Here is a 26,191-nt window from a genome sequence, read left to right as displayed (position 1 = left end):
GTAAAATAATTGTGAGTTTTTGGTACAACTGGATATGTTTTCCTGACTTCCAGCTCAGGATTCTTCCCACCAATCAATCAATAAGCATTTATTAAATGCATACTGTGAACTAGGCACTGGCAATGCAGATATAAAAAAAATCTTTATTCCCAAGGAGCTTACAATCCACAACACCAAAGCTATCAATGTAGAGACCTGTAATTTTTGTCCCCCTTTTTTTTCTCCCCAAGCTCATTGACACAGCTACCTGACAGGACAGTGATATAGTGGTGGCTTCTAACTACATTTCTCTGTATTGTAAATGCCCATAAAACAGGACTTGGGGAGCAGGAGGGGCTGGCAAATAAAAGGAGGAGCAAGTGCAGAAGAGGGATGATATCATGCAGCCAGAAAACCCCAACATTTTTTCCTGGCTCTGCAATTCATTTACCATGTGATCATGAGCAGATCACCTTCCATTTACATGAAAACTATCATATACATACATATATATATATATATATATATACATAGAGAGAGAGAGAGAGAGAGAGAGAGAGAGAGAGAGAGAGAGAGAGAGAGAGAGAGAGAGAGAATGTTGTTTCTCCAATTAACTCTCTGAGGGCAGAAACTAATTTTTATTTTATATTTTTTGCCTTTCTTCGTATTCCCAGGACTTAGTACAATACCTAGGCATATTATAAGCACTTCATAAATGCTTGTCGACTGATTTCTTTTCTTTGAACTTCATCATCTCCCATCAAATGAATGGGTTAGATGAGATTATCTTCCTGTCCTAAATCTTAGTAATTCTGTGAATTGACCTGGAAGACTGACCAATCAGTTTCTCAGATTGTTGGGGACTTCTATCCAAAGAACTAGCCTCTAAGGTTTCCTCTAATTGAACCCTCCACTATTTCTCCATATTTTCCTTAAAATTCAGGGACCAAAAGAGCATCAGTCCTAATGACCAATCAGCCCATCTCTCAGTCCTACCATCATAAACAATGAAAGCACTGCCATGCACATCTACTCTGCCAGCCGCTACCATCCTGCACAGTTGCTTAGCATTCAATATAATCAATTAATTTAATTAGTAGAACCATCCTCTTACACTAATTCCCTCTATTTTAGCCCCTCACTCCCATCAGTTGAGATCTTCACCCCTAGCCCTCTCCAGGAGCTGAGAGGAAAAGTAACCAATTAATTGAGCTGATAGGTTTCTCCAGCTTCTAGATCACCTTGGCTAAGCCTAATTAAGTGTCAGTACCCCTGGGGCATTTCAGATAATGGATTCACAGAAAAGTTCTTGTGAAATGGGACTTGTGAAGACACAGGGAAACTGGGAAACATTGACCTCAGGCTGGAAGTCATCCAGCCCCCTTTCACCACCAGGGCACCAGCCTCTCTGATTCAGTACCCCTCCTCTGTGGACAGCAACTATCCTGCATCAATCCCTATCTCTGACACCACATCCCTATCCATACATAGTAGCAGTCTCCTTCCTTGTAGCAGTCCCCTTTAATCACACTTTTCCAGGATCCCAGCCCTGTTCCAAATCTTGCTATCTCCCTCTATCCCTTTCCCTCTCTCTCCCTCTCCTTTCTCCTCTCTCCTTCTCTCTCTCTCTCTCTCTCTCTCTCTCTCTCTCTCTCTCTCTCTCTCTCTCTCTCTCTCTCTCTCACACACACACACACACACACACACACACACACACACACAGAGAGAGAGAGAGAAAGACACTCATGGTGGATAACCAAAGGCCAGAATTTTTGCTCATATTCCAGTATTTACCTATTCACTGGTAGACTTGAGGATATAAAAGACAGGCAGGGAAATGAAAAACTCAACAAACAAGATTTAAAAAAAAAGATCAAGTATCAGGAAGTTGACATGTGTCAGTGAGGGATGTTTATAGGATCCCAGGCCTGACAGGACTATGTTGCCTCATATAGGAAAATATGGCCTTATTAACACTGATCAGAAAAAGAGGATTTAGGTAAACTGTTAATTCTGTGGCTCATGTGTCTTTCCAGGCCATTGAAGACAAGGTTTGTGTCACCCAGCAAGTCTGGCAGTTAGTCTCTGAATTGGACAAGTTCTAATTGCTTATTGAATTCTGGTTGTTGTTGGCACAGTTAAGGGGCCCTGACCCCCTATACCACTTCTCTAGGATGAGGTCCACAGCTGGGTTACAGCACCTCTCATTTCAGCAGCTGCAATTTGCCAGTCTTGGACATCCCCAGGACAAAGGCAAACACTCCTGCCTCTGGCTCCAATTCTTTCTCTGTCTTCACTCATCTCTATTTTTCTGTCTATTTCTACTTGTCTCCAGCTGTCTCATTCCTCTTCCCTGGCCATCTCTCAGATTATCTTTTTAGCTGTATCTTAAAATGTCTCTCCTGTTGTAGCTTACACTATCTCTACTTATTTCTCTGCCTATATTTCTTCAGCTATTATCTCCCCAGTTGTCTTGGACTGACTCCCCCATCTCTCAGATAAGTTTATCCAAGTATTTCCTAGGTTGTATCTTTGGCTGTCTCTCTAACTAGCTTCGTTTCTCTCTTTGTATCTCAGGCTGTCTCCGGTTGTCTTGGGGTGACTCCTCATTTCTTCTTTAACTGATTATGACTCTCCAGCTGTCTTCTGTTCCTCTCTCTTAGGCTGTCTTACCAGCTGCCTCCATTCTTCAGACTAAGCTTAGAGACTTCAAGCCTAATATAACATGTTAAAAGGGAAGATTGGCTCAAGCTTACTCCTCCAAAACCCCAGGGCTGACACTGAAGTCACCTCTTTCTCCTCACATTTAACCCCTATCATTAATGTTGTTGAGCCTTATTCTCCCTTTTTAGTTCAGTGTGAGAAAAAAGCTGTCATTAGCCACTCGGATGTTTGGGAGGGGAAGACAAGATTTCCCACCCTAGTGGAACTACAAATACCCCAAGACTGAGTGAAGAAGAGCTCTAGAATTGAGAAGAAGAATGCACCTTAGAGATAGATCATCTAGCCCAACCTCTGGAGCAATTAGGTGATGCAGTGGGTGGAGTGCTGAACCTGGAGTCTTCTTGACTGAGTTCAAATTCAGCCTCAGATGCTCACTAGCTGTATGACCTTAAGAAAGTTCCTAAACCCTGTCTTACCTCAGTTTTCCCATCTATAAAATGAGCTGGACAAGGAAAAGGCAAACTACTAATATCTCCACCAGGAAACTCTGACAGGATCACAGAGTCAGCTATAACTAAAATGGCCCAATAAAAAGTCACACTCGGTTTGAATTATCCAATATGTAGTTGATGATGTGTGACTAGATCTCTTGAAAGACACAGGAGTTGAATTTATATAGATTTGAGAATTAGCTGCATAAAGAAATATTTAAATACATTGGAACTGCTGAAGCCACTGAGAAAAGATGAGAACCCTGTAGAGACCTTTCAAGTTGTTAACCTAAGTGATACCAGATTTTCCTCAACTGTAAAGTGGGGATAATAACAATAGCATCTATCTCCCAGGACTGTTGTAAAGATTAAATGAGGTAATTTTTGTAAAATGCTTAGCACAGTATCTGACACATACTAGGCACTCAATAAGTTCTTATTTTCTTCCTTCCTGATATCCTCCAACCACTGGTACTTTCCTCACCTAACAGCCTTATGCTTATTTTGTGTTTATTCTGCTTATATGTATGTGTGTACATTTTATCTCCCCTAGAATTCATAAGGTTCTTGAGAGCAGGGACTACTTTATTTTTGTTTCAGTATCACGATCACTCAGCAGTATGCTTAGTATAGCAGATATTTATTTAATGTTTGTTCACTGAGGGACTGAAAACTAGCAGAGTTAGAATGTAAACCCAGCTCCTCTAGCAACAAACGCTTTTGTTCTCTCCATTCCCCTGCCTTTCCACCAGAGATTTTTCTGCTGTTTATCTGGACACCAGTCCACCCCCAGTTCACTCTCCACCCCAGGGCTAACCCACAGCACTTTGGGATTAATTGTGGGGACTGAAGGATATAAGATGACAGAGTAGAGTAGAGGGATGGGAATCTGAAAGGTGAGCATTTTTTGCGTAGCACTGTTTATCTTCCAGGATAGAGCCTTAGTGGACAAAGATGAGCCATGTGTGGGCTAGGACACCACAGATGCTATTATCCAGTGCATTTTTGATGTGGGCTTCTGGAAAATTTAATAAAACAAAATTAAGAATCAGGTCCAGACAGACTGTGATATGTATCTTCCGGATGCTCCTAGGCTCAGTCTCTATTGCTTTGTGGGCTGAGAGAGTTTCTATTTACATTAGGCAATTATATCTCCCTGTTCTTCCTCCTACCACCATTCACACACCCTACTCCGTCCCAAGCCAGTCAGATGCTTGTGATGTTAATTCTTTAAGTTCTTAGAATTTACTTTGCAGTCCTTTTTAGGAGTCATCATTAGTTTCCTGAGATTCTAGGCCTAAAGAGCAAGCAGGACTTACTGTCCAAACACTTATTGCCAGACATTGAATTGAGTTCTTTTCTCAGTAGTAGAAATTGTGCCTGTCTCCCTGTTTCCATGTTGACTGTATCATAAGCTAACTTGCCAGAGTTAAGCCCACATATGTCTGTGAAGTGGCTGCTCAAAGTTGGGGAACTGTAAGGTCATTGTTGTTGTTCAGTCATTATTTTAGTTACATCTGACTTTTCTTGAGGTTGTCCTGGCAAAGATACAGAGTGATTTGCCGTTTCCTTCTCTTGCAAATTCAAACAAGCTTAAATGACTTGCCCAGCTAGTAAGTGACTGAGCCTGAATTTGAACTCCACTCCTCCTGACTCCAGAGCTGGTGCTCTTTCCATTGTGCCACCTAGCTGTCCCTAAAAATAATTTTTAACACTCATTTAAAAACATTTTTGAGTTCTAAATTTTTTTCCTTTCCTCTTTCTTCTTCCTCCCCTTCCTTAAGACAACATGCAATTTGATATAGATTATATATGTGCAATAATATAAAACTGATTTCCATATTAGTCATATTGTTAAAGAAAAGCAGATCAGAAGGAAAAAACATGGAAAAAATAAATTGAAAATGGTATACTTTAATCAGCATTCAGAATCCATCAATATTTTTTCAGAATGCAGATAGTATTTTCCATCACAAGGTACTTTTTCACTTATTTCTTATTTCTTCTCTTTTTCTTTTGTATAGAAAAAAAGTAAATTGCATTATCATATTGCTGTCATTATCAACTATCTGGGCCACTGCATCTCCCTTGGAGCTCTCCTCATGGCCTTCGTCCTCTTCATGCACCTAAGGTAAGAAGATCCTTGAATCATCAGTAGGTTATCAGGGATTTAGAAGACCACCAAAGGCAACATCTTTTCTTTCTTTTTTTTTTCTTTTCCCTTTCCTTTCTTTTGGCAAGGCAATTAGGATCATTCAGCTAATAAGTGTTAAATGTCTAAGACTAGATTTTAATTCAGATTCTCCTTATTTTCCTCTGTCCACTGCACTATCTACCTGCCCCACCTTCTTTTTACCAGTGAGGAAACTTCAGCACAAAGACCTTAAGTGACATGCCTAGTCAAATGGCTAGGAAGTATCAGAAGAAGAATTCAGTCTCAGGTCTTTAAATTTACTGCTGCCCTCCCCAATCAGGGTAGAACCAATATGCTCTGATTCTATTTCTCCCGCTCTGCTCCCCTCAATATGTCTATCTAGATGCAATCATGTTAGAAAGTGTATCAAATGTTAAAAGGAGAAGTAAATCCTTCAAAATGAAGTTGGGGGAGGGGAATATGATCAACTTCCTTCATCTTAGCAATGTAAATGAAGGTGGGGAGAGATGGATCAATCATATGCATTTGAGTTTTATATTTTTAATAACAATAATAGTAATAATAATCATAGATGCTATATAACTGATGTAAATGCCAGCTATTCTTAACAAAACAATAATAACAATAACTCATATATATGATGACTTAAGGTTTACCAAGTGTTTTACATATATTTTACATATATTATTTGAGCCTTTCAACCCTGTTAGGTAGGTGTGATTATTATTCCTATTTGGATAATGAATTTGACAAATTGACAAATGAAAGCCAAGAGTTTTTGCTCAGTCAAGTATCTAAGGCAGGATTTGAACTCAGGCCTCTTCAGTCTTCAGTATCTACACCTAACTGTCTCACTCTACTAAATCTCTTCTCTTTCCCAACTTTTTGCTTCTCCTAACCATTCATCTGCCATCACAGGGGATGAAGAGCCTGGAAGCACCAGGCTCTAATTCATTTCTCCCAAGGGATGAAATGGCTTTCTTCACTCTCACCCACACCAGAGAGTCCTCCATCTGCTCCACCCCCATTATACAACCAGGGCCAGGTTGGTCAGAGTGAGAACCCATAGCTAGAAGATGCCTGCTGGCAGGGCCTCCAGCAAGCTGGCACCAGCACCCCTCAGACGAGTGTGTGGCAGCAGCAGCGCCTGTTGGCAGGGATGGAGGCCCGAGTGCCAGGGATTTCTGTGCCAAGTATCACATTGCTATGGATTGGGATGAAGAAGGATGTGGGAATTGTCACTCAGAGCTAAGGCAGATTCTCCTAGCCAGGGGGAGCAGAGCCTCCTGGCTCCAAATGAATCTAGGAATCAAGGGCTATTATTCATCTTCAGTCTCAAGGAACTAGCCGATTTTGGTGCAGAAGAATCAATAGTGGAGGGTATTGTTTGCCTTAGTCCCACAGAACCAGCCAACTCTGGGGCAGAAAAGTCCGTGGTGGGGGCAGGAAAACAAGGTTCCCATGTGGCTGACATTGCCAACTTCCCTACATTGACATCTTATTTAAGAAGCTAAGGTCAACAGCTACAAGGGCTGGATTGGAGACTGGGGATGGACAATGATCAAAGAGACACCTTCAGGGTCCCTTATTCTATCTCAGTAGATAGTTCTTTTCCACCTTCTGGTCATTCATCACCCTATTGGGTCCTTCCCCATAGAATTGCTTCCTCCCCAGTCCCTATTCATACTTCTTTTGCTCCTCTTCCCCCTATTCTCCAGTCCACAAAATTCTAGTACTCCAGAATTTATAACTTTAGTCCTTTGTGTTCTAAAGCAGAAGTCAAACTCATGGCCTTAGAACCATGTGCATCCCATAACACTCTGCCTAAGTGCAGCCCAAAGGAAACATAATTGGGAAGCAGTGAACAAAACAATTTAAAATTCGATAAAATGTAGATATCATATAACTAAGTCAATATCCATCCCACAGAAATCTGTGGTCTGGGTTTCCACTTGGGATTGACATAACTATTTTAAAGAAGGGAACAAAGATCTAGAGAGAGGAAATGATTTGCTCTGATCTTACTCCAGTGTATCTGAAAAACAGAGTTCCTTGTCTAAGTCACCTATGTGACTTTAAACAAATTGATTACCTATTTCTGGGCCTCAGGTTTCATATTTGTAAAATAAAAGTATTGAATTACATCAGGTGTTCTTCACTGGGGATCCAAAAAATTGGACAAGATAAAATATTACAATTTTATTTCAGTCTAATTTATTTTCTTTATAATTCTATGTATTTGATTTGATGCATTTAAAAACATCCTTTGGAAAAGGAATCCATTGACTTCACTATACTGTAAGAAGGGTCCATGATACAAAAAAAATTTTTTTAAGAATCCTTGAATTATATGAGGATCCAGTGGATAGAGTACCTGTCTTAAAGTCAGGAATTTTGATTTCAAATCTGGCTGGCAAAACACTCCAGTTTCTTTGCTAAAAAAATTTTAAAAAAACAAAAAAAAAACCCAGATGGAGTCACAGAAAGTTGAACACAACTGAAAAACACAAAATTTCTTTTAACTGCCCATCTTTCTTGAATACCAAACCCTTATCAGAGATATTTGATTTTTCCCCGTGAACTGTTTTCAAGATACTTAATTTCTTGTCAATTCAACAAATATTTTTGAGCATGTATTGGGTACTCAGTGTTGTGCTGGGTAGTGTTAGAAGAATAAAAGAATTATGAGAAATGATCTCTGTCCTCAAGCTGCTTACCAGCTATCTAAGGAGACAAAACTTAGCCCAGTACAGAATCTGAGAGACATTGTGCAGGGATGGAAAATATACTGGACTTGAGAGTCAGATAGAAAGCCAGATTCAACTCTCCTCGGTGCCATTAGCTCTGTCAGGAGACACTGGGCAAAAGTAATTTCACTTTTCTGGTACTGTTTCCTTCTACATTAAATGAGGAAATTGACCTCTCTCATCCCATTCTATTTAACCATTCTGCAGTTCTGAGAATTACTAGTAATGGATGCTGTAAAAGATCAGAACAAAAAGAGATTGAATTAGAGCTGAACTAGATTCTGCTTTGTGGAGTCATTTGTTTAGAGAACCCTTAACTTGTTCCAAGGTACTTCTAGAGGGCTATGCAAAGTAACTGGCTTCCAAGGACTCAGCCCTGCCAATATATGTTGCCCTTCAGTGGGCTTGCCCCTTATGCACCTTTCACCCAGGGGATATTCCAGCCATTTTTTCTAGGTGATGATTATCTGAAACTTTGCTCCATCCAAACCCCATCTCCAGGAAGAGCCACAGGAGCACGGAGGATGTAGGGGAATAGGAGACAGATTTGGTGAAAGTGTTGAGATGACAAGGAAAGAATAGAGGGAACAAGCATCCCCCTGCTCTGTCTATTCTCCAAAAAATAGTTATTTAGTGCCTGCTGTGTACAAGGTACCATGCTAGGAACATCAAAAGACAATCCCTAGAGGTAAATGGCTGGTCTGGGCAGCGACTAGGATTGGCCAGGTCACAGAGGCACTTACTGCTTTCTCTGGCTGACCAGTGAACTTTTGTTCTCTTCTTCCACCTTCCTATCCCCTTCTCTTTCTCTATCCAAACAAAGGAGCATTCGGTGTCTTCGGAACATCATTCACTGGAACCTCATCTCTGCCTTTATCCTGCGCAACGCTACCTGGTTTGTGGTACAGCTCACCATGAGCCCCGAAGTACACCAGAGTAATGTGGTACGTACGTCCTGGCCAGGACATGGTCTGGACCTGGACCTGGGGCCAGGTCTGAAGTAGGGGAGGAGGATTGGAAGGTTCAGGATTGGAAGCAGGGGACAAAGAGTAGAGCTGACACTCCATCCACTAAACAGAGGTCTTTTCATTTGCAGACAGCCATAAAAACTTAGATTTGGAAGAGATTTCAGAGGTCATCTAAGCTCAACCTCCCTCCTAGGACAGGAATTCCTCCAGCAGCAGCCCTGACAAGGGGGTCACAGAGTCCAGGCCTTGGCTGCTCAAAGCTGCATCAGAGTCTTCCTCCTTCTCCTTTCCTCTATTCCCATCCTGGAGTTAAAGCCATTTTGGGGAATCCAGAAGAGAGATTTTGGGGAGCTGATGAGTGCTCCCCAAGTTTTATTCAATGGAATAACTTATCATTATATTATATATTATATTATTTATAATATATATTAGGAATAACGTTATTGACTCCTTTATCCCTGATAATGGAGAGCAGATCGCATCCCCTCTTCCCCTAAATGCCCCCTAGGAGCCGCAGCTATTGTTTGCCCTTCCTTCCAAGGGATCTGCTAGCTGTTGATTTCTCATGACCCTATTATCATCAACTTTGCTTCACCAATAATCCCATATAAGAAGCTAAAACAGTAGACATAGAGGCAGAATTAGGGGCTGGGAATGGGCAACGATAAAAGCTGCTTTTATCCCGCTTCCTTGGACCTCTGGCTGCTTACTCCCCTATGTCTTCTTTCCATGTAGGGCTGGTGCCGGCTGGTGACAGCTGCCTACAACTACTTTCATGTTACCAACTTCTTCTGGATGTTTGGAGAAGGCTGCTACCTGCACACAGCCATCGTGCTCACCTACTCTACCGACAAGCTCCGAAAGTGGATGTTCATCTGTATTGGCTGGTGTGAGTGTGGTGGTTGAGAATTGTGCCCTCAGCTTCCATCCCCCCTTCCCACCAGCACATACACATGCTCATGCCCAGGGATGAGGTGGGTGGAGAAGGACAGAGGGGAGAGGAATGGCTGACACCGCATGTGGCTCCCTCCGTACCAAGACTTCCCATTCCTCCTCTCCGGCTGGAAGGGGGATGATAACCAGGGAAGAACAGTGTTATCCCAGATCAGATACCTCATCTTCAGGTGGATGTGGAGCTTGTGTCAAGGTGGGATACAGGGGGGCCCTTAGCTTAGTGGATGGAGCTGGAAGCAAGCAGTCAACTCAGTCCCTCAACACCCTGCCCTGTGGCCCAACACAGAAATCAATTCATCCCATGTATTTGGGACCTAGTTGGGTGCTGAGTTGCCTGGATGCCCTTGTCCTGTTTATGGGCAATAAGTTGGATTGCCTGGATTTCATTAAATCCCCAGACCCACACCTAATAATTCCAAGAGTCTTAGAATCCCAATGGCTGATTCCTAGCTGAATGTCCTAAAATGAGAAATTCTAAGGCTGGATTCTATCTGGTACTGACCCTTTCCTCCTCTATAGGTGTGCCTTTCCCCATCATCGTGGCCTGGGCCATTGGGAAACTGTATTATGACAATGAGAAGTAAGTAGATACCCCATCTTTTGCTTTTTTCTCCCTTCTTTCTCCCTTTATCATTAAGGGTCTAGAGCAGAGCAATGGTCTAGGAAGGCACCAAACTACAGTGAACAAAAATCCTTGCTTTGTCTTTCTCCCCACTCACTCCAACAACAAATGTATGTTGTGGTGGGGAAGTATGTTTTACTTGAGTCAGGCAGAAAAGTCATCAAATTTCTGAACTAAAGTATGATACCAAGGGGAAACTCTGGCCTAAAAGTCCCAATAGCTGAGTTCTAGTCTCCTCCCTGCCCCAATTATCTGGGTTGCCCTGGGCAAATCAATTCCCTTTCCTGGGTCTCAATTGTCTCATCTGTAAAATGGATAGGTGAGGGGGAAGAATTGGTTCAATTTTCAGACATGCTGAGAAACTTAATGTCCAGAACAAGGAAGAGTACAGTCCTATAATATTTTTCTCTGGTCAGACCCTATGTAGAATTTTGAGTTCATTTCAGGGTGCCATCTTTTAGGAAGGGCATTGACAAATAAATTCAACAGAAAGAGTAAACTAGATAAGAGAACAGAGAAACAAGCCATCTGAGCATGAGCTCTGTGAACTTGTTTTTAAAAATATTTTTGTATCTATTTCAATCTAATTATTTTCCTATGTAATTCTATGTATCTGATTTTATGCATTTTAAAAATCTTATTCTGAGAAGGCAGCCGTAGGATTTGGCACTAAACCGCCAAGAAGAGACCATCACACACATACACAACCCTTGATTTAGAGCATAGTTGATAGAACTGGAGATATTTAGCCCGGGGGTTAAAAGGAAGATTTAGTATAAGACAGTTTAGAAGTTCTCAGACATTTAAAGAGTTATTATAAGGAAGAGGCAGTAGATATATTGGTCCCAGTAGTGATCACTTGAAGTGAGGGGAGAAAAGTGGAGAGGGGCAAGTTTAACTTAGATGTAAGACAGAACTTCCTGACAATCAGAGCTGCCCCAAAGTAAATGGGCTCTCTGGGGATGTGGTGTTTTCCTTCATTAAAGTACTTCAAGGAACATAGATAGGGTTCCCCTTTTCTATTGAAGGTTAGATTAAATAAAATGGTTTTTGAGGTCCCTTCTATTATTCTGTGACTAGAGAAGGAAAAGACAAGAGGCAAGAAGGCCCAGTTAGGAGACTGTTACAGTAATCCAGGTACGGTGAGATAATGGGAGTAGAGAGGCAGGAATGAGAAGAGAGATTAGGATGATAAATTTAATAGGATTTGACACCTAAGTAAATCTGAGGGGATGGTTTTAATCTTTCTGTGCCTTAGTTTTCCTCCTATATAAAATGAGGGAATTAGACTGCATGGTTTTCCAGCCACTGATCTATTACCTATTAACCTGAGTCAGAAATCATTTCACTTTGTATCAGACTAGTAGAACACATGCGGTGTGCTGGCTAACATGGGGCTGACTCTCTCAGTCCTGAGAATCAGAATTTGGGATCTCAAGGCTCTGTTTTGAGACTGGGAAAGGTATATAATACATGACATTATCCTCCTTAAAATCCAGCTGTCCACTTAAACCTAAGACTATCTCCTTGCTCTCTGGTTCTCAAAGAGGACCAATGACCTCGCAGGGGTGATCTCTTGACTTGCTTGTGACCTGGATACAAGTAGGGCAGAGCCGAGCAAAATCTTCATCCTCCTTCTCAGTTCCTCTACTCCAAACTTCAGATTTCCATCTGAAGAATGGGCCCAATCACTTTTTGAGTGGCTATTTCAGGCTGGGGCAAAGCTCTGACTTACAAAGCAACTGTTATGAAGGAGAAAAACCACTGAGCCAGGTATGAAGAATTATGGATTCTAATCACCTCCCTTCCACCCACCAGTTGTGTGACCATGAACAACTCATTTTCCCTAACTGGGATTCAGTTTCCACCTCCATAAAATGAGGTGATCAGATTAAATGGACTCTAAGGTACCTTTCAGCCCTGACATTTCATAGTTCCATTTGAAGAAAGACTCTAGAGAAAAGAAGGAATGAGCACAGACATTAATTGGGGTCAAGATGGAGCTTTAAATGATTTAGATCTTAATGAATGAGTTAGAAAATTATCCTGGTCCTCTTTGGACCTGAGCCTTTGGACCTCTTTGTCCTGTGCCGTCTGCATGGGATATAAGACTGTCTATGGAGACTAAGAGGTGAACAAGATTGACTGCTCCCAAGAATCTGTTGTCCTGCCTGTCCTTTGAAAAATCCAGCTTAAAAATAACTCACTTTTATCAAGTACTTTATAGTTTACAAGACACATTCTTCACAACAACCCCATGAAGGTCTTACCATCTCCATCTGAGGATTCTATTGCTTAAGGAGGTCATAACTCCAAAGCCACTGAATTCACACATTTTAGAAGAAAGCAATCTCCTAACTTTGTGTCTTTTCCCTACTGTTCCATGCTGACCCCATGTTAGCAATTTCACATCATAAATTAAAATAAAAGTCCAGCAATATCAGCTGATTGCCCAGCTAGTCATTTACTTTAATTAATTCAATATAATCTTCTACAGAGGCAGTCTTAGAGCTGGGCAAGATCTGAGTTCAGATTCTGCCTCTCACCTTTATTTGTTAGGGGACTATAAGTCCCTGAACCCATCTGAACCTTGTTCCTCACCTATGGAATGGGACTAATAATGCTTGTCTGAACAACCAGGCAGGGATGTTGCGAAGAAGAATGAGATGATATAGATAAAGTGCTTTGTAAATTCAATAGTTATTACTTTCAACAGAGACTCAGTTCCAGGACCCCCACCTTCCTGTATTTTTAAGAGTGTGTGTGAAATGTACACATCATTTGATGTTCATGCATGTTAATTTGTGTGCATATTTCTGTGCACATAGATAGGTAAGATATGCTTTTGTTCATGCATGGGTCAATTTTATAGGAGTCACTTTAATTTTCTTATGCTTTCAATATATACGATACACTAAATAACAAAATCTATTTTAAAGTGACCATAGTTTTATTGTTAGAGTAAAAGAATGGCATCTGTGTAATATGAACGTGTGTGTCTGTGTCTCACATCCTTGTGTGTGTTTGTGGGGATTTATGTGCCTGCAAGCACAGACTTCCCCCAGCACTCGATTATCAAATATGGTTCAGGCTTCCTGTTATCTCAGCCATCAGTCCCTTCCCTCCTTCCTTCCCTTCTTAACTCCCCCCTGAAGAGGCTGCCTGCCTGGGAAATGGAGACACCTCAGCTGTACTGGGAAAGACAAGAAATCTGAATATGTTCCATATTTATCAGGGTGACTCCTGCCTGACTCAGAGGCAGCCGGTTGATTTCTGCATCTTGCACATCCCTGGGAGAGCAAGCTCCATTATATCCCAGCTGGAAAGGCATTATGTCCCTAGCTTGACTGGGGGAGGTGAGGGTGGGGAAAGGCAGAAGAACCCAAGCTTGGGTGGCTGGGGAATACCTAGCTGGTAACACTGCCTTCCCCCCACCATTCCCCACTGCCTGGGCTTCCTCCAGCCTCAGGATTAAGGGCTAATGCTAACCCCAATTCATTGGGCTAGAATCAAAATCTACCCTGAATGTTTGTCTCTAGACAATCTAGAGCAATAAGTTCCACTAAGTCTTCTATGAACTGAATATTTCTTCCAAACCCCACAATCAGTACTTGGCACTCGTCAAGGGCTTGATGAATGCTTGTTGAATTTGGAAGCAGGGGGCAAAGAAAAGGTGGTCAGAATAACACAATAATAACAGAATAAACAATAATCTCACAACTATGAGAACTGAAAGGGATCCTTTCCCTGGTTACTTAGATGATGACATTGAAGCCCTGAGAGAAGAGATGATGATGATGATGATGATGATGATGATGATGATGATGATGATGATGATGATGATGGCATCTATGTAATACTTTAAGGTTTGCCAAGGAGTTCACACATATTATTTCACTTTATCCTCACATATTCTCATTTTACAAAGTACAAAAATGGGATTTGTCAAGTGTTTTATATTTATAGATGTCTGAAGTTGGATTTAAACCCTCACTACCTAGAAAAATGTTCAATGTCACACAGCTAGGGAATGTCAGACTGGGAAGTAGAACCCAGGCATCCTACTTCCTATCCTAGCCCATTGTTCATTGTGAGCTCTGATATAGTGACCTTTCTCCGAATCCACGCTCTGGGAGACTGAGCTTCAGTGAACAACTAGCATGAAACTCAAGGGCTGTGTCTCAATTGGACTTTATCATCTCATTCCCAGGTGCAAGAAGATAGACTCTATGAGTAGTTGAGAGCAGTAGCTAGGTAGTACAGTGGATAGAATACAGGATCTAGAGTCAGGAAGACTTCATCCTGAATTCAAATCCTAAATTCACAACTTACTAGTTGTGTGACCCTGGATAAGCCATTTACCTTGTTCGCCTCAGTTCCTCATCTATCGAATGGACTGGAGAAAGAAATGGGAAACCACTCTTGTATCTTTGCCAAGAAAATACAGATGTGAATATGAAGAACTGGATAAACTGAACATTTTCTGAAATAGAACTGGGAAGAAAGGCAAGAGAGGCTCAGGTTGGGTATTTATTCTACAGATATGAAGTAAGCACTTACTTTCAACAAAATAGCAGGGATTTATAAACAGTCAGTTGGCACAGTGGACTGACCACTAGACCTGGAATTAAGAAACCCTGAGTTCAAATCTCTCCTTTGATACTTATAGTAGGAGTGAGCCTGGGCAAATCACTTTATAGACATCAGTATGTTTCCCAATCTGTTAAATGGGAATAATAATAGCACCTATTTCCCAAAGTTGGTGTGATGATCAAATGAGATAATATTTATAAAACACTTTGCAAATCTTAAAAGTATAATATAAATGATAATTATTATTATCAAATGAGATAATATTTATAAAACACTTTGCAAATCTTAAAAGTATAATATAAATGATAATTATTATTATTATTAGACAAGGATGAAATGTAGCCCCTGCCCTCAAGGAACTCACATTCTTTTTAATTTATAAACTACCAGACAGAGAAAGACTGCCCAAACAATGTAGAACTTATAATTGGACAGTCAGGAAAAATGTCCTGGACCCACTACACCCAGTCTTTCTTAGCACCCAGTCTTCCTTAATGAATAATCTCTGAAACTATCTTTCAATCACTCTCTCTCTCTCTATCTGTCCCCAACCCCACCTTGAAAATAATATTATATCTTTATAACACTTTGGGTTTTCTCCTTTGTCTCTACTTCATCCCACCTCTTAGCATAGTTACTTGTGCACATATCATATGTTGCCCAGGCAACAAAAAGCAATCTCCATGAAGGTAGGGTGATTCTCATTTTTTTTTATTCTCCATGCCTTGCTCAATGCTTTGTATATAGCAGGTGATCAATATGTGTTTGTTAGATCGTGCTAGAACAAATGAATGACTTCAAAGGTAGTTCTGATTTTTCTCAGTGGAACAGGGGTTCCTAAGCTGGGGTTCATGAATAGATTTCAGGGTATCTGTGAACTTGACTGGGAACAAATTATATCTCTATTTTCACTAACCTTGAACTGTAAATTGGCATTTTCTTTGATCATTTTAAAATATTATTCTGAGAAATCCATGTAGGCTATCATGACACAAAAATGATTAAAATCTCCCTGCAATGTTAGATTGATAGTCATTTTACAGATGAGATAACTAAGCCTTAATTGGCGATTTTTAGTTGAGTTAGAAGCTCATCTCTTTGGCAGAGTTGGGAAAAGGTCAGCTGTGCAAATTGCCTTCTACCCTTTCCCTCCTCCCTAGGCTCATAGTCTCCAGTAGGTCAAAAGCTGAGGTGCTTAATAAGTTCTGTCTCCTCCTAACCATGACTTCTGCTGTCCTAGGTGCTGGTTTGGAAAGAGGGCTGGCGTGTACACTGACTACATCTACCAGGGCCCCATGATTTTGGTCCTACTGGTAAGAATTTAGTAGGAGTATAATTTGTTTTGGAGAAGCAGTTTAGCTGTCTCAGAATGGAGCACTGAGCATTCAAGGAACCCAGAGGAACCCTTCTGGTGATTTGGGTGCCAGGTGTACTTGGGACAAGCATCAAGCTGGCCTGGGAGAAGAACAGAAACTATGGTCTTTGTATCTGCTTGAGGAGTCAATAGTAGTCTGAAATCTAGTCTACTTTCTGCATTCCACTGCCCTTGTGCCCAAGTCTAAAACACCTATCTAAGACCAGGAAGCTGATTCTTTTTCTGTGATGAAAATGTCAAAATTCTCCTCTCATAACAAAGAGAGTCACTATGCTTCTGTCTCCTTTTGGGGGTGGTTGGTCATTTTACTGAGGCCCCAAACTCTGGGCACTAGGTTCCTGAAAGGGAAACCTAAGGAGAGGGCAAGGAGCCCTTGGGGAGCAGCCATGGTCAGCCCTTTAGTCCTACTGACTCTGGGTCTGTTTCAGATCAACTTCATCTTCCTCTTCAACATCGTCCGTATCCTCATGACCAAGCTCCGTGCCTCAACCACATCAGAGACTATTCAGTACAGGTGACTGCTTTCCTAACTCCCCCAGAGTTTCACTCTATCAAATCTGAAATTCCTCTTCCCATGATTCCTTCCCCACAGACCCCAAGATCCCTTCACTCCCGCTCTGAGATCTCCTAAGTAGAGATTCCCTCACCTCCAACCAGTCACTGATATTGTTTCCAAAAACTCCCAATAGGTCTTGTTGGAGGATTCTTCTAGAATGCAAATGAAGCTTCTTTCCATGATTCCTATGTAGAGGTGCTCCTTCTCCACAGATCCAGAGATCGCTTCCCACCCGCTCTGAGATCTCCTAACTAGAGATTCCCTCACCTCCAACCAGTCACTGGTATTATCTCCAAAGACCCCCAACAAGTCTTGTAAGAAGATTCTGCTGGGATGCAAATGAAATTCCTGATTTCCTATCCTCCATTCTCTCCCTCTCCTTTCAGGAAAGCTGTGAAAGCCACTCTTGTGCTGTTGCCTCTTCTGGGTATCACATACATGTTGTTTTTTGTGAACCCTGGGGAGGATGAGATCTCTCGAATTGTCTTCATCTACTTCAACTCCTTCCTGGAGTCCTTCCAGGTACCTCTGTCTTCCCCAGCCTTCCTGATTTGATGGAGGTGGGAGGAGAAAGCATGGGGGTTAGTGACTGCTCTTCTGTCTATAGTAGGCAGCCCATCTGTCAACAAAATTTAATATTGTTTGAATATTGCTGTGGTTGCCACCATTCAGATGGCACCAAAGGAGGAAGTATTGTCCCTGCCTTCCAATAAATTGTGATACAGCCATGAAATAATGAAAGGAACAGAGGACTGGTCATCAAAGGATCATAAGGTCAGAGCTGGAAGGGACTTTTAGAAGTCAATGAGTCCAACCCAATTTATTGTACAGATGAAAAGACTAAAACTTGAGTGCCTTTAGCCAAGATCACACAGGTGGAAAGCTGGTCTTCTGATTCCAAATATGCTATCTCTCAAACAGGAAAGCAGAGTGGAGGTCTAAGTCCAGGCATTAACTGCATAATTTTGAACAATTTCTTTAAGCTCTCTCTTCTTCAGTTTTCTTATGGGGAACATAAGGGGACTGGGTTATTAGGTTTCTAAGATCAACTCTGACATGTGATCAAGGATAGACAAAATAAAATCAATGAAGGAATGGGGAAAAACATTTATAAAGTATTTATTATATGTGACACCCCCCCCCAGGAAGCTGGGTGGTGCTATGGATAGAGCACTGGGCTTGGAATCAGGAAGACTCAAATTCCTAACTTCAAATCCAGCTTCGGGAACTTACTAGTATGTGGGGGACAAGTCGCTGAGTCTAATTTGCTTCAATTTCCTCATCTGTAAAATGAACTGGAGAAGTAGGTAACAAGCCACTCTAAAATCTTTATCAAGAAAACCCCAAATAGGATCACAAAGAATCAGACATGACTCAACAACAGCAACATTATGTGCCAGGGATTGTGCTAAGCCTTGGGAATATAGAGTTTGCAATCTAATAGGGAGAGATAACACAATGATGACCAGGGGAAGGAATGTTCCTGTGTTGTAAGCCACAGGGATGGTAAGTGGGTCCATGGGGCAGTAAAGTAGTTCTAATTTAGTCACTGTTCCTAGAGTATCACATAGAAAGGGGAGGGAGTCCACTGATGCTACAGCAGAATAGTTAACAAAATGGCCAGGTAATTGCTAGATAGGATATAAAGGTTGGTTTGTTATAGGGTTAGCTAGAATGGGTTAGGTGAGTTTACTCACTCATCAATCAAGGCAGCTGGACCCCAGGGCAGTAGTTCACCCATAGGTGAACTATGAGTAGGGAGATGATTTCTGGAGAGCCAGTCTAGAGGTGGCAATCAAAGGCAAACTGCAAATTAGTACAGGAAACTATGACAAGCATCAATTGCACAGAAAGCTGCCAATGGAGTCTATAGTAATTCAAAGAGGACTTCTACAAGTGAGTTGGATACTAGTTTGTTTAGGAATGAAATGAAGGATGTACAAAGAGCAGAGAGGGAGGATAAGTGACCAAAGCTAGAGAGATGGAAAAGCAAAGTTTTCTTTGCTCCCATCAAATTGCTCCCTACTTAGAATAATATGGCCTTATTTTCCTCCCACCAGGGTTTCTTCGTATCTGTCTTCTACTGTTTCCTCAACAGTGAGGTAAGGAGTGTACCTCCCAAATAAAGGAAACCCTTGAGGCTTGAGCTTTCTACTCAACTGGTTGTTGAATGATAAGATGGGATGTGATTGATAGGTAGATAGGTAGATAGATAGATAGATAGATAGATAGAGAGATAGAGAGATAGATAGATAGAGATAAGACATATGATAGCCTCTCTGTGTTTTCCCTTCCTATGTCTGTGGATAAAATTATTTTTGGAGGAGTGAAATGGTCAAGGGGCCTGTGTCTAGTTCCTCCCCCAAGGTGAAGGTCTTGGATGTAATTCTTGAGGATTCCTATTTTCCTCTTACCAGTCATTGCCCAATGTCTACTCTGCTCAACCATTCCTTCACTCTCCTCTCAAGAATCTGGAGGAGGACTGTTTAGAGGATTGGAAGCCATGAATTACTATTTTATCAGCAAAACTAGGTCTTAGTTTTCATAGTCTGGAAAACAGAGAAATTATAGGATCCAGGAAGAGTAGACAACCCAGCCTATCTCTAGAATTTATGAAATAATTGTCTTCCTACCCCAGTCTTAATGCCCTCTATTCTTTGCTTACAGGTCCGCTCAGCTGTCCGGAAGAGATGGCATCGGTGGCAAGACAAACATTCAATCCGTGCCCGAGTGGCTCGGGCTATGTCCATCCCTACCTCTCCTACCCGAGTCAGTTTCCATAGTATCAAGCAGTCAACAGCTGTCTGAATGAAATAGGGAGCACAGGGAATGAGGGTGGGGGATGCCGAAAGGGACAGAATTTAGAGTCTAATTATGGAAGGAACACATCATTCAGTATTCTCTCTCTCCTGTCCCTCATGACTCTTCCCAATCTGTGCAGAAAAACAGTTCCCTCCTTAAACTTTGGCATACGTCAGGACTTGCTTGCTCAGAGCAGCTCCGAGAGTGTGGGAAATAGTGGACCCAAGAGACCCAGACAGAGATGGGAAACTAGTGGTGATGAACACATAAGATATGGATGGGAAATCAGGGTCTTCCAGAAGACCCTGGAACTTTGAAGATTGCTGAGTCTCAGATCGAATTTGCTCTTCTATGCTCCTTGTCTGCTCTTTGGATGGAACTAACCAAGGGACAGGATGGAAGATTTAAAGCACTTGGACAATGAAAACTAGTGACCTATATTGTCATCTTGGAGCACAAGGTAGCCATCCAACCAGAACCACAGGATTGGTTGGTTGCCATCCTCAGCCTTAGAGAGGTCACTAGTTGGTTTTAGAGTATTCCTATGAATTTCTTCATGAAAACCATTGTGATACCATCTTAAGGACCCATGGGGAAACTGACATTGTCAGAATTCCTAACAATTATTATTTCTTTGTTTGTGGTGATGTCACAGCTACATCATTGGAAAATCCAATGATGCTACTATGAACCACAGCCACATCATCAGAACCCATGATGACATCAGCAAGAAAAGGCAATGTCACTGAAATCCATAACAATTCCATCAGAAACCTTGGCAATGTCCTCCCTCTCCCCAGAAACAACTTTGCAAAACCATTTCCTTGCTCATGGCTCACTTTTGTCTGGCCCACTATAACAAGAAAGACAGAAACCTTATGAGTGGTATTGCTCTTCCCTATGGGGAAGGAAAGATTGACTATTTTCTGCCTGAGGGCTCTGCTACCCCCGAAATCTGCTACTATAGGGATCATTTCTCTAGTGTAACAAAATGACTCACTCCCTGATACATGGTCTTGGGCCCATTGCTACTCAGACTTCTCTTTTTTAAAATAGTTGCTTTGTTGACATGTATTATAAAGCTGCAGAAATAGCTGAGGTGTCAAGGTAACTAGTAATAGAAATGGATTCAAAACAGAGATCTTATACTGCTGGCATTTTCTGAGGGCTAGAAGAAAGGGAAGGGATAGAGGCTAAGGAAAGAGGAAAGCAAATCCTAAATCCTCCTAAATCACACCCAGGCTCTATCAAAGAAGATATACCTGTGGGTATAGTGTGTGTGTGTGTGTGTGTTGTGCACATGTGTGCATGCATGTAAAAAAGAACTTTAGAATCTGCAGTCCTGGGTAGGTTAGGGAAAAAAGGGAGTTGCTTTAAATGGTCCCTGTCAGGGACTGAGGGGGACAGCTAGGAAAGGTATTGGAGTCAGAGAAGATATGGATGCATGTATCTGGTGAGGGAGGGAGGTTCCAGATAGAAAAAACTCTTAAAATTTGAAACCAAATAAATGGTTTTTAACATATAACCACATGACAAGGGAGCAGCACCAGGAGAGATCAAGTGAGGAGCATTCAAAGGAGGAAAGATACATCAAAGAAAAAACATTGAAACCTTAGCCTGTCCCACCCACTCCATGAAGTCTAACCACTGTAACTACAGGGGAGAGATGTAGAAAGGCCAGAAGAGAAGGAGGAACATGTGGGAGGCATGTGTGTGGGAAGAAGAGAAGTGATGAGAGAACCTCTTACTCAATCTGGGGCAGAGGGCTTCACAGAAATTTGATGAAAGAAAATGAGAAGAAGGATAATGGGTCCCTGCTGACAAAGGAGGAACATGAAATGACTAATGAGTCTCAAATGGCCAAGGCAGTAAAATGATTCTCAACTTTACTTTCCACCAAAGGAAGGAGCTGGAAAATATCGAAAATGAGTTTTTTGTTAAGATAAGGGAGGAGGGGGCAAGGAGAAAAGGAGGGATGGAGGCAAAGGAGAAGACAGGCGGGAAGAGGAGAAGAAAGAAGATGTGAGAATGGAAGAAAAACCATTAGAAAATTTACTTTTCCTGTTCAGGCAGAGAGAGGAGGCTTGTTTCCAAAGCAGGGAGATCCCCTACCTCCAAAACCCCATGAGCCAGTCTTAGAGTCCTAACAGCAGATTGGGAATCTCATTTTATGGGAATCAATCAATAAGGAGTTTGTGGCAAGGGGGGAGGGGATATTTGCACTTATTAAGCATTTTCTGTGTGTTGATACTGTGTTTAGTGCTGGAGATAAGGATTAAAACACTAAGGTCCCTATCTTAGAAGAACTAACATTTTAAAGGAAATGATAATAAAGGAAGAGGCTGCTCAGACAGGCTAAGGAAGCAGCAGTGTATTAACTCTGAAAAGGATCCTCCTCCACAGCCAATTACACTAACAAGAGTGTCCTTTAGAAGCATTTGTCAAACCCAGCCTTGTCCAAGGTGCTGGAGTGTGGGGTGGACAAGGGGAGAGAGTGGGGTGGTGAATGAAATAATATGAACTAAAAACAATATCTGACTTCTACGAGCTCCCAGCCATTTTTGGTATGAATGGTTAGATAGACAGGATTGTTGGCTCAAATAAGGTCATGAATGCAAAATTCTTTGTAAATCTTAAAACCCTCTATCAATGTTAGTCATTATTATTGGTAAGAATTCATGAACAAGGAATAGCTTACTAAGGTTAAGGCTATTGGGCAGTGGATGCGGATGCCTGGGAAGTGGTCAAATATAACTGGAAACAGGTGAGAGCTAAAGCTGGAAGAAACCCCCATGAAGAGACTGGAAACCCAAAGAAAGAAAAGTTTGCCCAAGAACATGACATAATCAGAATCCAAACTCACTGTACATACATTTATTCTGAAGCCTGATGAGATGACTGCCTTTCGGGATTTCTACAGGGTGATTAAATGACCTTTGAGGATCCTTTTAGTTGTTAAAGGTCTGTCAATAGGAGTGCAAGAAATTATAAATATATCTGAAGGCAGCCAGTTGGCAAAGTGGATAGTATCCTGTACCTGGAGTCAAGGAGACCCAAGTTAAAATCCTGCCTCAGACAAATACTAGCTGGGTGACTTTGAATCATTTAAGTTTTGTTTGCCCCAATTTCCTCATCTTTAAAATGGGGATCATAATAGCACCTATCTCCCAGGGTTGTTGTGAGAGTTTTTAAAAAAAGATAATATTTGTAAAGCATTTTGCAAACTTTAAAGCACTATATAAATACTATCTATTATTATTGTTGTTCATAATGTTGTTGTTTTTATTATAAGACAATATACTTTCACATTGTACTGGTGAGTGCTGAATGACTCAAGTAAAGGAAGGTTTGAACAATGAGAAAAAATCTGACATGAAGTATAAGGTAGATACCGGATTAATGGGAAGGAGAAAGAAGCACACTACAGGTGGGGAAGATAGCATGATTTACAAAAAGAAAAGAAAAGAAAAGCTCAAAGGTCATCTGTTAGCTTGGCTTTTTTGGATTATTCTGATTTGTTGTCTGAAGATGTGAGAGGAACAAGAGTGAAAAAAGGAAGAGGAGGAAGGAGAGGAAATGGAGAAAAAGGAGGGGTGGGATAGTTCAGATCCCATCTCTGATGATTACTACCTGTGTTACTTTAGGCAAGTCACTTCTTGGGCCATCTGAAGTGAAAGGGCTTTGGGAGCCCCTTCTAGTTCTACATTTCTGATACTGTTATTCAATACTTAATTCTAAATTGTGTAGATAAAAATGCAAATAGATTGTTTATCTGGGTAAAAAAACAAATTCAGAATATACCTCAACTCTTCTCAGTGCCATAAAAGCACTACCCCTGTCAATTAAAGACACCTAGAGCCTAAAGAAATGTACATTCCAAATGCTGCAGACCAGACTTTAATTTTCTTACCTTTATTCACCACCTCCACCCCAAATCTGGGAGTTATGATATAATGGAGAGCTTCCTTGAAGCTACGGAAAATCTGGATTCTAGTTCTTCCTCTGACATATACTGGTTGTATGAACCTTGAAAAAGTCGCCCTCTCAATGTTCTATTCCAGACCACTCTCTAAGACAAGGAGCTGTTGAGAAAGGTGATAATCTGTACTGACTGGTGAAAGGAGTTTCCTCACCTGGAATGAATACCAATGAAAACACAGATCCATTTCCCTATATGATGCCTTCTGCACTCTTTCTAATATTCTTAAACCTGGTCTAGGACAGATACTCTATGTATGATCCTAGAAAATCTTTGTGTTGTTCAGCCTTGATTGGGGGAAGGCAGGGAAAGAGATAGGAAGGTGAGGAGAAGGATTCAATCTGTACTGAGTATATCAATATAAAGATATATATATATATATATATATATATATATATATACATATATATATATGTATATATATGTGAACCCCAGAGGGCTTTATTAGGAGAGAAGAGGGAATACTCCCTTTTGATTTTATTTTTTCCCTCTGGCCTTTCAGATTTGTGCCATTCCCACTGAAAAATTTAGGATTAGGAAGTTTGCAATTCATTGTTGGGTTTCTCTCTAAAGAAACTCTCCCCTTTAGTTTTTTCTCCTCCTCTCCACTTTTCCTTTTACCTGTTCCCTTTCATCTTTAGAATCCCCTTCTTCTCACCAGTTCCCAATAATCTCCACTTTATTCTCCACAATCTCCAAATAGGTCAAGCCCTCCATCTCCAAAGGAATGGACTAGACCAGGCTCGGGAGAAAAAAATGCCAAGAATTGCTTTGTTTTTTCCACTTCAGTCTCTTTGATCCCAAGCAGCACATAATAGATGATATTGGTCCTGTCCTCTATTTACCTCAGGTCTATTGAATGATCAGCTAGAAAACTGAGGGCGTTTCCTTTGACGTACATAAAATGGCCTCTTCAGCTGTTTGTGGTGTCTCAAGGTGGTATTTCAATATATGCTGGACTAAAGAGCATCTTATCCTAGAAAATGTGATCTTGGGGGTGTATGTTAAAATAATCATGTGACAGGGAATTGGGATGGATGGGATAGGGAGGGTTTTGGAGGAGCTGACGGGATTTGGTGATTTTCTGGACAGAAGTAGCAATTGAATCACAAAGAGCCAATCTCCAGCTATTTCTAGGAAAGCTTCAAGAATAGGACAAGTGGAGACCAGAGCAGTGGTTACTTCCCTTCCTCTATAGGGAAATAGAGTGGACAATGTGGAATAAAGCTCTATCATCTCTCTGTTTTTTTCTGTCCCACCACTCTACCTTCATCTGCTGTGCCTAGCCCCACTGCCTTCATTGATTAATTAAAAGAGCTTTTAATTACAGAGTTAGGTTAATTGCAATGGCTGGATTTATTCCCCTGGAGTAAAGTGAGTTGTTCTCTGGGTTCATAGAGACAATATGAAGTTGTACTATTGATGAGACTTCCTATTAGTGAAACTTCCTTCTGCTCTGACTCAGGTTCTCAACCTATTCCACAGGTGATTCTTCATCAGGATTAGGAGAGGAACTTCCAGAGGTCATTTCAAGCAGACCCTTGTCTCCAAATAGAATTTAAAGACACAACCAGAACAAATGAGAATCCTTTTCTTCTTTAAAAGAGAAACATATTATAGCATATATTACATGCAAATCATTACGTAATATACTTTAAGTTCAAAATGGATATTCAACATGAACATTAAAGGTTATATCCTTTAAAAAAAAAAGCATAAGAAAATGAGAGGAGGTGGCTGTCATCATTGTGGCTGAGGGGAGAATTCTTAACCAAATAAGGACAAAGGCAATCTTAAAAGACAAAATACATATTTTAATGAGTTTTTGCACAAATCATATCAATGACACTAATAAAAAACCCGTTACATGCAAAAATATTTGCATCAATTATCACTGATAAAATATGATTTCCAGACATAGGAAAATTTTCCCACTTAATAGTATTTTATTTTTTCCGATTATATGTAAAGATATTTTTCAACATTCACTTTCATAAGATTTTGAGTTCCAAATTTTTTTCTCCCTCACTATATTGATAAGTGATCAAACTCTGTGAATGAATTTCAAAAGAATTACACACTATAAATGATCAGGAAAAAAACACGTCCCAAATCATCTTTAGGAAGAGAAATGCACATTAAAACAATTCTGTAGTTCCACTCAACACCCTAAAAATTAACAAAAATGACAAAAATCAGGAACAATTCATGTTGAAGAAGTTATGGGAATGGAATGAAATAAGTGAAGCACCTTGTCTATGCATTTTATAAATATTATATCATTTGTGGGAATACAAGAATGCTAA

The 26,191-nt window shown here is 40.9% G+C and overlaps 1 protein-coding gene across 2 annotated transcripts in view; it reads left to right on the top strand.

Moving 5' to 3' along the window:
• The window catches only part of CRHR1 (corticotropin releasing hormone receptor 1), a 99,475-nt gene extending 75,236 nt beyond the window's left edge, over positions 1 to 24,239 (top strand). The window contains exons 5-13 of one of the 2 annotated variants that reach the window (XM_074260995.1): positions 5,159 to 5,265; positions 8,860 to 8,980; positions 9,740 to 9,893; positions 10,478 to 10,538; positions 16,414 to 16,486; positions 16,977 to 17,062; positions 17,491 to 17,626; positions 19,165 to 19,206; positions 19,772 to 24,239. In XM_074260995.1, coding sequence (XP_074117096.1) covers positions 5,159 to 5,265; positions 8,860 to 8,980; positions 9,740 to 9,893; positions 10,478 to 10,538; positions 16,414 to 16,486; positions 16,977 to 17,062; positions 17,491 to 17,626; positions 19,165 to 19,206; positions 19,772 to 19,912 — 921 coding nt within the window. In that variant the 3' untranslated portion in view covers positions 19,913 to 24,239. The remainder of the gene's footprint in view (positions 1 to 5,158; positions 5,266 to 8,859; positions 8,981 to 9,739; positions 9,894 to 10,477; positions 10,539 to 16,413; positions 16,487 to 16,976; positions 17,063 to 17,490; positions 17,627 to 19,164; positions 19,207 to 19,771) is intronic. The other variant, XM_074260996.1, reaches the window with a different exon arrangement.
• The last annotated feature ends 1,952 nt before the right edge of the window (positions 24,240 to 26,191 follow it).

The sequence above is a fragment of the Sminthopsis crassicaudata genome, chromosome 4 (genome assembly GCF_048593235.1).
Source record: "Sminthopsis crassicaudata isolate SCR6 chromosome 4, ASM4859323v1, whole genome shotgun sequence".
NCBI classification, from domain to species: Eukaryota; Metazoa; Chordata; class Mammalia; order Dasyuromorphia; family Dasyuridae; genus Sminthopsis; species Sminthopsis crassicaudata.
Note: the sequence above shows the minus strand (reverse complement) of the source record. Positions and strands in the feature narration are given on the sequence as shown.